The sequence below is a fragment of the Botrytis deweyae genome (genome assembly GCF_014898535.1).
Source record: "Botrytis deweyae strain B1 chromosome Unknown BDEW_030, whole genome shotgun sequence".
Classification (NCBI taxonomy): domain Eukaryota; kingdom Fungi; phylum Ascomycota; class Leotiomycetes; order Helotiales; family Sclerotiniaceae; genus Botrytis; species Botrytis deweyae.
Genome location: NW_024066237.1, coordinates 227,364 through 239,846, shown reverse-complemented (window position 1 = coordinate 239,846; position 12,483 = coordinate 227,364). Strand labels below are relative to the sequence as shown.

Below are 12,483 nucleotides of genomic sequence, written 5' to 3'. Positions count from 1 at the left end.
AAACTAGTTTTAATTTTTAATATTATATTTTAGTTTTCTTATATATCTTTATAGATATTCGTTTTAAGTAATATCTACAACAATAAGTTTTCAACTATCTAATACATACTAGCCATCATATCAAATACTTTATACACATTACTATTTTACTATAGTATACTATTGCCTATACTGTGGGTATGTGGGTATATATGTATATATAATATATACAAATAAATAGATAGATAGGTAGATAGGGGTAGGTAGTACTATTTCAATTGCATATTTTGAAATTTGAAGTTTGAAGTTTGTTGTGATTTTGATTTGATTTGGAATGAATTTGGGATCGGATTTGATTATCTACTTAGATACTTAGATACTTAGATACCTGTTCATGGGCCTCAGCCTCATCCTCAGATTCAAGATTCATACTCCCTAATTCCTCAAAATTCTTGGGATTGATCATCTTTTCTCATCTTTTCTCATCTCTTCTTTTCTCTGTGTTTTTCGAATTGTTTTGTTCTGTTTTGTTTCATTTCGTTTATTTTCTTTTCTTTTTGTTTCTTTTTGTATAGTGCAATGCAGTGAAGTGCTGTAAGTGTGAGTGTGAGTGTTTAGTGTGTGTGATGAGGATGCGGATGCGGATGTATCTCAAGCTAGTTGTGGGGTATAAAACTAGCCAGCTGCGCAAAGGGACTGGGACTGGGACTGCGACTGGAGATTTCTAGGGGAGGGGAGGACAAGAAAATGGGTTCGTGGGTTGATTTGTGACATGGAATTTGTGGGACGTGGGGAGATGGGGATGGGGATGGGGAAAGGAAAGGGGAATGGTGTGAGTGTGGGTGTACGGCATACTTGGTGGGTTTTACGGGGGAGGGGGAACGGTGTGGGTGAAGAAGGGGTTAAAGCTAAGGATGGGGATCTAATTGAACGTTATTAAACGGGTGTGTATGCGTAAGTGATGATGTATATAAGAGTGAACATGAATATTGGATTGGAAATTGCAAGGAATTTGATAATATAGGAATACTTATTATGCTTGTAATACCTAAATTTAAGAAAGAAAGAAAGAAAGAAAGAAAGAAAAGCAGAGCCTCAGTGTATGTTAAATATGCCAAAAAGAAAAAATAAATAAATGAATGTGGCGTGCTCGTTCGCTTGTGCTTGTTCGTTCCTTCGTGTTCGGAAGGTTGCATGGGGATAGATGGATGGATGGAGGGAAGGAAGGGTAGGTGGGACAGGGAAGGAAGGGTAGGGTAGGATAGGAAGGGTAGGGTAGGACAGCATAGTGTAATAAGTTGTAACACGAATGGAAAGTTGGGGAAATAAGGGTCTTTTGAATGATGTGATGTGGTGTGGTGTGGGATTTATTGGTTTGGTGGAGGGTGGAATGGGGGGAGGGGTCTCGGGTAATTGCATAAGGGGTGTGGGGATGGGGGATGGGGATATATGGGGTGATGGGTGGGATGATTATGTCGATGATGAGAATTTATGGATTTATGGATTTATGGCCCGGTATATTTGTACACTAGGTATTTGTATGGGAACTTTTTGGACAGGTGATCTGGTGGGCAGTGAACTATTGTGGAGGGACCGAAGTTAGGTTGACTTTATGGATGAGTGAGTGGGTGAGGGTTTGTGCTACTTACTTTATTACTTAAAGAGGGAGAGGAGGTAAAGGTAAAAGAGTGGTTCTGATTAGCTGGTATTAGGCTTAATGAAGAGTATGTTGAAAAAGTCCTGTTGAACTGTAGAATCTTTTCAGTCTTGATTGATTGCGAGGGATTGGTATCTGCAAAGATGTTTGGATTACTTAGGTGTAGTTGTACAATACAAAAGTCATGTTTCACGGCGCTGTGTGTGGATGAAGATTCGTGGAAATCGAATGGTGAGATGATGTTGGCGATGGTGGAAAGTATGATGATGATTGTGATTGATATTTGTGAACACTTTAAACAATAATCAAACTGAGAATAAGAAACTTAAGCAAGGGGATATGGTTGAGATGATACTTCATTTCCCGGTAGTTTGAGCTGGCATATTTCTCAACTTCAGTATTTTCTACTGCTTTCTTCTGATCAACTTGTTGTATGATCTGCTGGGAGTTATGATATCAAAAAAGAACTCTTTATATTGACCACTAGTAGAGAAACTTAGATTCATGAGGCTGACTGAGTTAATGATATAATATAATCGAGACAACAGGAAATCTGGCGTGATACTATTTAAGGAACCTGAAGAGTAGTCTAGAATCATGTCATCAGTACAACCCCACTAATCACGAAAGAGATGCTGGATCTCATGGAGATATTCGTACATCTGGTCAAATTTGTCGTGGATACTCTGTTCTTAGGATACTGAGCTGAGGGTGAGGCGGGTGAGGTTTGGTGAATGGAATTGTAATGTGTGGACGGAATGAGGAATGAGGAATGATAGTGAAAGTCGAATGGGATGGAACGAAGTGAGTTAGGATGGAACAAATGACAGATGACAGTAAAAGATCTTGATGAGTTGATGATGAAGTATATTTATAGCAACTCAGATGAAACAGCTTGGAGTAAAATTGGAGAAATCAGCACACTTGATACCTAGTTATATCAAATTTAGAGCTTTCAAGAATTTCTTCCACGTTTCATGCATATCTAGAGAATTTTTGGAATGACTCTAGCTGATTTTCCTTTGGATCATGCATCTGCTGATTTGCTTTCCGATAGGCTGGAGGGGCGTCTATATGGGTATCTTATATACTCTTGACACCGGTAGCGAGTACCATAATCTCCGCGCTGGTTCATATATCGGTTAGCTTACAAGATTTTGATTCATACTATCCAAACCCTGGTATCTGTATCATGAGGAATTGGGAATTAAACGAAGAGGAGTATATATACCCACGTCTTTGAGACTGGAAGGATCTTTGTCTGGTCTACTCAAATAATAGCAAATGCAGCAGCAAGGACTCAAACTATGGATTTCGGAATTGGAGTTGAATGTTATCTCACATTGGCCCTTTCAAAATGTGAGATTTGCGGCTCGTGCTTTTCGACTTGATTCTTAGATGATGAAAGACTATTCCGTAGTAGCTCTCGCTGTTGTTTGTTAAAATGCATAAGTTTTCATATAAGATAAAAAAAGTGAATGACAACACAAAAACAAAAGCGACGATTAGACCTCAAACTCTCGTCGAAAAAGAGTAAAGGTTGGAACTGAAACCCTGATCGTCTATTTTCGAATTACATTCCCCTTTCGCTTTCTTTAGGGGGGGCATGGAGGTTCTCCCATGGGCGAGTAGCCCCGGTCCTTGCACCACATTGGTTGTAGTTTTTGAATGCTTGATAATAAGAAATTATCTGGACGTTTCTTTATATATCTACCTAGGTAGGTACTCATATCCCGAGTGCTAACCCCAAAGAAGATATTCGGTAGTGAATTGAGGTTGTAATGGAAATTCTTTTGAATCTGCAGATACTTCTATTGAACCCAATTATGTGCATGAGGTTCCCACTCTCCTGCTTGACGAGAGTGAATAAAAGTATGGGATTTACTAACTCTAACTCTTACCCTCACTTAGATGATTAGCTAGATCATCAAAAAAGAGAACGTGGCAGATGACAGCTGTATCCAAGAAGCGAATAACACATTCAGCTACAATTTGATCCAGATTCGAGTACATAAAGAGTGCTCTCTGAATTAAAGATAATATCATCATTACGCATGCCAAAAATGCCAAAGCACAATGTGCTTCTCCAGTTGCGTGGAATTACGACGTTTGGATACTTTGTAAGCGTAGAGTGTTAGGGGATCAAAGGTGTTGAGTACTCACTCAATAACGGTGTATTTACTTTTCGCTGCAGAATATGTTCTCGTCGGAAATAGCTAGGAGAATGTATCGATATTTGACAATGAATAAGAGTGAGAAATGACAACAGGAAGTAAGGTTTTAAGATGAAAGTCTCAAGTTAATATGGAAATGAAATTCATGGTTGGATGTGGTTAGATGATTCCTGTTCTTCCATTTTTATACCTCAATCTTAATCATAGACAGCTGAACCACACTCCTTGCAACATCCATCAGAATAGTTCTGAAGTGGCACTTAACGCATTATAATGCGGCTTAGAAGCTTTATATATTCGAGCTGGAGGAAATTTTCTCCGTCGATTCACTTCAGGTTCTATGAATATAGATCTTTGATGTGTGGATGCCGTGATTATTTTCAGTGGCACTACCCTCTTTCAACTACTTCATTTTAATAGTTATAAAAGGGCTTGATTCGTTCGTATAATTTCCTATTCCTTAATGAGGTATCAAACCTGGAAAGCCGCGGAGATTTTATGGCTGTCCAATATAAGATTTTCCTCCCGCACATTGTTGCTTCTTCAGCAACCTCAAAGCAACAACAATTTTCACAACAGGTAGTATGGAATGTTTGTGGAATTCGAAACGTACGATGAAGTAATCGGAAGCACTGGGATGAATCTCCCTTGAGGTGATAACAAAGTATGATACAAGTAAAAGATGACAGTGCTATGACAAGTGTTCGGACGACAGTAAAAGAGAAACTTGCCGCCTCTCCAGCCTGAAACCAGTCATCCAGATCGTAGCAGCAGATGGCCTTTCCCGTAACAATCTATCCCGACACATCGGAACATTTGCTATATTTCGCGTAGCTCGACAAATTGTTTGCTCAGAAAGTTCACCTAGAGCGCATGCGCTCTTATATAAACATTGGCTACAAAATTCTTCGACTATGGATCTGGTACTTGAGTGGGTAATATTGGAGATCCACAAAGATCTCGAGCTTGGCACTGTCTGTGATTACAGAGTGAATAGAAATATTGAAGTGAGCATCCATTTCTTATGATAAGTGACCTTCCATTTCTTATGATAAGTTACCTATATAAAGCACTGTCTTCACGCGCGTTCTTGTACCCCAGGCTGGTTGAATAATAAGAAAAGACCAGAAAGGTCGCTTCTGAAAGTAAGTTGAGATAACCTCCTCTTGTTCGTGGTGTATCATGCTCTATCAATGAATCTTATGGATCAAATTTCCTCGGTAAAATATACTGTTCTCTCAACCATGATATATTTGCAATTTTCGTCATGATTTCGGTTGTTTTTGTTGTTATTTCTTATCTGTTCTCTTATGTGTTTGCAGCTGCCGTCATGATTACCATTTTCTTGCTGTTAATATACCGTCAAGGAGTCATTAACAGCGAACACGACTGCGATCTATACGCAAGTAAATCCACTTAACCTGCTCGAACGTGCTGGCAAAGCATGTGTCTTATGTAACTCAGATCATGAATAGATTAACTGGTGTGATTTTCTGCGAGACCTATCCGGGTAGAGTTCGCCTGTAGAGCGTTATGGGGGAGCATTAATGGCAAATAGATCTCTTTTATAGTTGAGGAATTCTACATACCGCAGTTCCTATTGGGATAGTTTTTGAGTCAGATTAAAATTCACGTGCTTATAGTGAATCTCTGTAAGAACCAGGTACTTACGAGGATTGAAATATATAAACTCTTTCCCAAGGCTCTCTGCGTTCAGTACTCTTCAGGTTGAGTTTGAAAGATGCAATGATATGTTCCTGCAACATCTCTACCTTTAGATTCTTCCAGCTTCGAAAGCTGACTGCGAATTTCATTTGAGAGGGTGTGGAAGAGAGTGCTTCTTTACAGAAATTCTGTACATTTATGAACTCTACTACTACTGTCGAAAAAGACACTTCGTTGTCAGTCTAGTTATCTCTGAATCTTATTTATTCTCCTTACACCTTGAAGTAACAGTTGTAATAAGCAGGATGAATGCATAGACACCAATAGTCTTACTCAAGTAATGATGTGACCAAGAAAAACATATTGCCAGGTTTTGAGCGTCTGGGGCGTCTTTCTTAATTCTCTTTCGGCTTCTGGTGGCCCTTTAATAATGAGATTGAGATTTAGAGCGTGATAGTAGGGGCTATCTATGGGCAAGGCTCAAAATAGTGAATCTGGTGAGTTTCAAAGTTTCCTGTGAAGATTACTAAAAAAGCTTGGAAATCCATCTTTTGCATTAGGAGAGCACCAACATGCTCATGGAATTTTGGTTAATATATCAGGAGTTTCAATGATTAATCCTGTGCAAATTCTAGAGTACAAGATGATTGTGCAGCGTTATAGCATAACTAACATCAGGGGATCGAAGTTGTTTCATCATCGCCATAAATCATAGCCTCTTTCTCTCATCGACAGAAAAATGTGATGCTCTCCTGAGATCTCTTGACATGACGATTCCGAGTTCCTAAAACGCGATATTTGCAGGCATTTGACCTTGATCTCAAGGAAAGAGTCTCGAGTCTGACATCATGATCTCTCAGTCTTGCTAGGATAGAAATATCTATACTCAGGTTTGTTTCAGAACATACTATTGAGACTGTAACCTACGAAACCCATCTGAACAATATGCTCCCGCACTCTCAAGAGTCGAGTTGATTCAAATGATAGTCCTAGATCATCGTAATTCATTTGAACTTTGAAGCCTCGGTTATTCCAATCCTTTGATGCCCAGTAGTGGATTGTTCGAATTCTTGTTGATCTAACATTATAATTATAAATCAGTTCTCTGGGGAATTGACATATATTCCATGTTCATATTAAGATAATAATAGCTGTAATTCCCATGACGGTGGAACTATCCTTCCTTGATTCGGAATATCTAAGGCCATAACTAGCACTCACAGTCTCAAACTAGTACTCAAGCTCTGGCTACGGACACGTATACATCACCCACGAAAAGAAATCTGAACCTACAAAAATTTTCTTCAAAAAATATCAAGGGACTTCAGAATTCTGAAACTCAGCTGCTCCACTCACTGAGCAATTTGAAAAGGGGCAAAAACATGGATCCTAGCGTTCGTGAATTGCGAGGATTCATCCACAAACCTAAAAATGAGGAAGAACTCCTACACAACCATCGAATGTATGAAGAATTCGTGTTTAAATATGAGATCCATCTCGCAAACGTAGAGAATTCTCACACCTTTGTGAGCTACTATGGTCGCATTCAACCTGGCAACATTAGAGACGTATCCAATAAATGTACCAGCATCTTCTTTCTCAAAGGCAGAACCGCAAACAAATCAGTCATACCATCGGTCCACCGATATATATCAGAACAATGGTTCGAAGGAGATATTCATAACAAAGATATCACTTTTCAGCGCTTTTTTGCCAAGATAGTGGTTATGTCGCCGTCGCATAAAATCAATAAATGCCTTGAACTCCATAACAATTTCTGCAGACAATTTGATGGCTGCTCAAAGAATTATATCTTCAGCCAAAAAAGGAAAGGGGAAATCAAAGTCGCTCAACTAAGGAGCCACGACCCAGCACTAGCAACAGAAGATCACAATGATCCAAAAGACTATAGAATCACATCCTTGTTCCGAAGTGTGATTGTCATTATGAGAGATTGCAAAGAAGGTGTGTCGACCGCCGAACGAAAAGTCTTATTGGTGAAAACTGGGATCAAGAATGGACTTGCTCTATCCTTAAACTTTGAGGGAGTTGAACAAGTCGAGGATGACGATCCTGATTTCATACCACCAATCAATAGCATCACAACAACATTAAAAGAAGCGGTAACATTCATCATGCGAGTTAACAAGGCGTTTGAGAATACATTTCCATCATCAAATGAACGGAACACTGGAACATTCATCACAGACTCTGGAAAGTCAGTGTCCTTGACGACGGCAGAGGAAATGGGATTTAAAGGAAGGGAAGTCCTGGGACCAAGCACTAATTGGATCAATCTAAACTCCGGTAATATTCCTCACAATTGCTACGGAAATCTCTGCAATGCATCGTACTGTGAGATGAGAGGTGGATTTTATGATGAGGAGTCAGAAGTGAGAAGTCAGCAAGAATCAAAGGCGTCTATATCTGGTCCGAGCAGTCAACTAGCCATAAGTCAAACTCCTAGCTTCAACAATAGTCCGAGCTCTGGCACTCGAATGAAGGTCGCTGATGTCGCCGACACTTTATTTTCAATCTCGCATGATGCCCCGTCAACTACCAGATGAAAGTGTATATGAATAGATATGCAGATCTCGATATCTTCAATTATTGGGCCTGTAGTTGGGATATCGAAGGATTTCACTGGCACGCGCACTCTCCAATCTTGGACCGTCAAACATCATCATGGAAACGAATCGAAGTCTCCACAGACGTATATCAATCGAGGCTGCAAGTACTGAAGTGATAATGTGTAATAAAAGATGAAGCGGGCATACAGTGGTCGAGTTTCAGGAGGCTATAGCAGCTACAAAGCAGCTGTTCTGATGGAAGAGAATGGCAAGAATTGATATAAAGACAATTTTGTTTACTATATTCGTATAGAGGTTGGAAATTTGAAGCAGCAAAGGAGTCAATGTTGGGAAGCTGGCTGTACTTACGGACCCATCTATTGTATTGCGGCGATCTGACACCCACGTAGATCCTGATGGTTACGGTTCTAATGAAAGGAAGTCCTTATCAGGAAAAGATATTTGGCTATAGCAGTTAATGTATTAAAGTAATATTCACAAAATTTCTCAATTACCTATTGAACTTATATGTGTGAATTTGACAATCGGGAAAATCGATAAACTTATGTCTCGGCGAGAGAGGAGAAGTACAGCTTAGGTTTATTTCCAAGAAATAGAGTATGACAATACTGAAGCTACATCCGTCAACGTGGGAGGCATTGAGAAAGGGAGAGTGGTCGAATATTGGCACGTATTGACTGATATCCAGATAATGATCGGTTCATAGATAAAAAGTCAAATGCTTGGATTTGGGTTTCGAACAGTAGTAGAACTTCACATATAAATTTGCCACATCTTCCTGATTTCTAACAGCGTTATGAAATGGATATTCTATGAAGGACCTGGAAACTTGCTATGACTCCGCATGAACATCTAAACCATTTCATCGATTACTTCTAGTTCTATTATCCAAGAGACGATAGGTAATGAACGCTTTTGGCACCGACATTGATTATTGACGAAAGTGCATATATACAACCGCTAGAGATGACAGAGAATCATACGTCAACTTATGTAATCATATGTGTGTGACCGTATTGATATAGATTATCAAGTATACGTTTCCCTCCTGATTTGCAGCAGATCTATCCCCATTCATGATATTGGCAGAAACCCAAATGCAAGAGTCAATACAGTTCCCTTACTTCAACGGTCTGGACTCTGGATAGTTTATTTAACCACACTTTCAACAACACACCAAAGGAGAGCAATGAAGACTTAACTTTTAGATGTAACTACTACATTTGAATGTACCACCAAACTATTGGTTTTTACAGACGTGCAACATATTTTATCACTCTTCCAATCATTGGCGGATTGGGATCTGAATTGACCTAGCTTTTGTAATGATCTGGGTAGCAGACCGTATGACTGTGATCTATAATTTAGCTTTCATAAAAATGATTTACATTACGTGCAACAAGCTGGCAACTCTCCAATTATATTCCATTGAAATCTGATCTACTCATACCCCTTCTGGAATTGAGAATGCTGGTGACTCTAGAACAATCTTTCGCTTTTAGAGACTTTCCCCAGTGGATTTCTTTCTCAGAAACCTCCATTTAGTGATTCTCCTATGAAAGCCATTTCCAGTTCTAATATAGCTACTTTAAATAGACCATCGGTTGAATGGCTTATCTTCATTGGGTTCCATATCTGGATAGTATACCAAACTATTCATCTAGCGGAGCATAGAATGTACTTTTGATCGCATAACGCCTAAAGCTATTGATTGTTCACAAATCTATGATATAGTCTACCCGAGTCGATTCCAGATATGCAACATTCTGTATAGTTTACTCCTCCTCCAATCATCAATTCTTTAAAAAATTCATACTAAAACTTTATCTAACAGCATCAATACAATCAACCGAAAGCATCATTGCTAGTCTAAAATAAGGGAGATCTAACATTTAACTCCCATGGGGACCATCTATAGTCTACCCGGTCGAGTTCCAGGCGTGCAACATTCTGCAAATCTCACATTGTCCCCCAATGATATACTTCTGAGAACTGCTACCATCAATCCGTCTCATATATTGTATTCTAGGTTCCGAAACCTTAATCTTGGATTTACAAAGTGAGGTATCCAGCACTGAGTTCGTTACGTGATCTTCCACTCATGTTGAATGGTCTACCCGAAGAATTTTCAGACATGCAACATTTCGTGGGGTTTTGAACTTATTTCCAGATCATCTGACATAGTATAGCCGCATCATCTTCAGACGTGCAACACTCTGCAAAGATCGATTTCTTCTGGATCAGCTGACCCCCAAGGTTCTTGTCATATTCTTTGTCCAACTCTAGAAGTACAGCATTTAGTCAACCGCAAAATTCAGGCGTTGATAAACAGGCACGCAGTAACTTCACACTCTTCTACAACCATCTGATGTCCAAATTCTGTTCTCAATACTCTCGTTTATTCTAGGGCTGTAACATATATTGAACCGCACATTTCGACCCTTCATATTCAGACATGCAACAAAGATCAAACTTCATACATCTCTCATCACCCATTCGTCGACAGATCTCATAGTTCAACGCACATCTTAAATTCATATTCTTTAGTGTGCAACTAAGCGAAAGGATGTCGTTTAGAGTTCGCATATACAAGGCCCCGAAATTCTGTTCTTCTGCCCGCTACAGTTTAGCTTTTATGTTTCGGAGCGTAGCGAAAGAAACTTATGTGTCGGTTTTTACGGAATTTTTATATAGTGGATATTAATTATATTTCTATACCCAGAAACTCAATCTGTATATACCTAGTTATATAATCTATATATAGATAATTATATGATATCTTTTATTACAGGTTCAATTATATAAAGAATTGGAAAGAAAAACAAAAAACAAAGAATAAGCTTTATTTTCAATCTTTTTATATCAAAAGCTTATTAGACACTCAATTTAGCGATAATGAAGCTAGGTATTCAAAGATAATTCAGCAAAATACACTCTTTTATTGGGCGCTCCGAATTACTGGCGAGCTGCCTCGCCCCGAATTTTAAGAAGGTTCGCATATAGATGAATCACATATAGAGTCCGAGATCGACAAAAAAAAAAGAATCACCAGAAACTCATACATCAACAAGGAGTTTACAATTTGAGTAAAATGTGCTGGATTAGTTTTACCAACTTTTCAGACTCGGCATTTTCAGACATGCAACAATATCGACACACACTCATTTTAGATATTCTCATTCGTTAGAAATGATGTAAAAGTCCGAGCTACTGCAATTAGTACTATTTTTCAGGTAGGTTCACAGACATGGCACTTTCTAATCATTTATCTTCGGACATTTAGGTTTTCGTCCGTTGTGACTATTTTTTTGATTTTCGACGATTTAATATAATATCCATAGCTTGAATGCTAGAGTGGCCATAATCGGGGAAATTCTGGGATTGAGTTTGAACGGTGGTGTACAATAACGCGTAAGACGCTCCAGGCATTCAGATCTATGTTGTCTCACGCCACATACGAAGGGATGTCAGTTTTAACTCACAAACTAAGGCGCCATTCGAATTTTATTAATGATCGATAGTGGTAGCTAGAGAGGTGATGTCTCTCACTGTACGCAGACGTAAAAATATAAAAAATCTGTAGACGTTGTCAACAGAACTTTCGCTGACGCTACCTCGCCTATTATTCCACGGTAATGCAGACCATCAAGTAAACTAATCAATTTCAACAATAAGGACCATGTAAATCTAGTGGCTTAGATTAGTAGAAAATGATTGTTTGAATACGTAGGCATAAATTAATTTCTTTTTAACTTGAACCTACCGTCAATCACAAAGCTGGATAACATAATAGCCAAGAGACTCATACAGCCGCACCTGTTGCATTGCTCTTCAACTTCGCCAAGCTCAAATTCGTTCAATACAATGGTGAATCAACCTAATCGGGCGACTAATACTAGACTAGACTAGATTACAATAAGCGAGATCAACCACACAGAAGAAAAGAAAAATTGTCAAGTCTCGAAAGTACCTCGAAAGTCGGGAAACTTTGAGCTGGGGGGTTAATAAAATCAATAGGAATCTTCCGATTACTGAATTTGATTGAGGCAAGTACTTACAGTCACAATCGATGTCGTTGTATATTTCCGGAGTATAAGTATTATCTATCATTTACCGTTAATCAATCCAAATCTTCGAGCTCGAAAACCGAAGTGCCTGTAGCTTGCCATTACATAGCATTTATGTGGAGTTTTGGCCGTTTTTAATTCAGCTGCTCGAGTTTAGGACTAGAAGAACCGAATTATAGATCTACATGGAAGTCAATATGTTAGTGTCTCATGACCGTTTGTTAGATTGTTGAGATGATTTTACAACTGTCGGGCCGTGCCGAGATTCAGACCTGCAACAAATAGAGGTCATCTGATCTTCGCAAGGGCTCCGATGGTTTGCCGACAGCCTTATAGCTTAACTAGCTGGA

General features: G+C 39.0%; 1 protein-coding gene across 1 annotated transcript; it reads left to right on the top strand.

Annotated features, from left to right (window-relative positions):
• Nucleotides 1-6,857: 6,857 nt before the first annotated feature.
• EAE98_009730 (uncharacterized protein) lies at nt 6,858-8,042 on the top strand (the record flags this gene model as incomplete). The annotated part of the gene is made up of 1 exon (XM_038957351.1): nt 6,858-8,042. One exon carries the CDS (start codon nt 6,858-6,860, stop codon nt 8,040-8,042), a length of 1,185 nt encoding a protein of 394 aa, XP_038806290.1.
• Nucleotides 8,043-12,483: the final 4,441 nt, after the last annotated feature.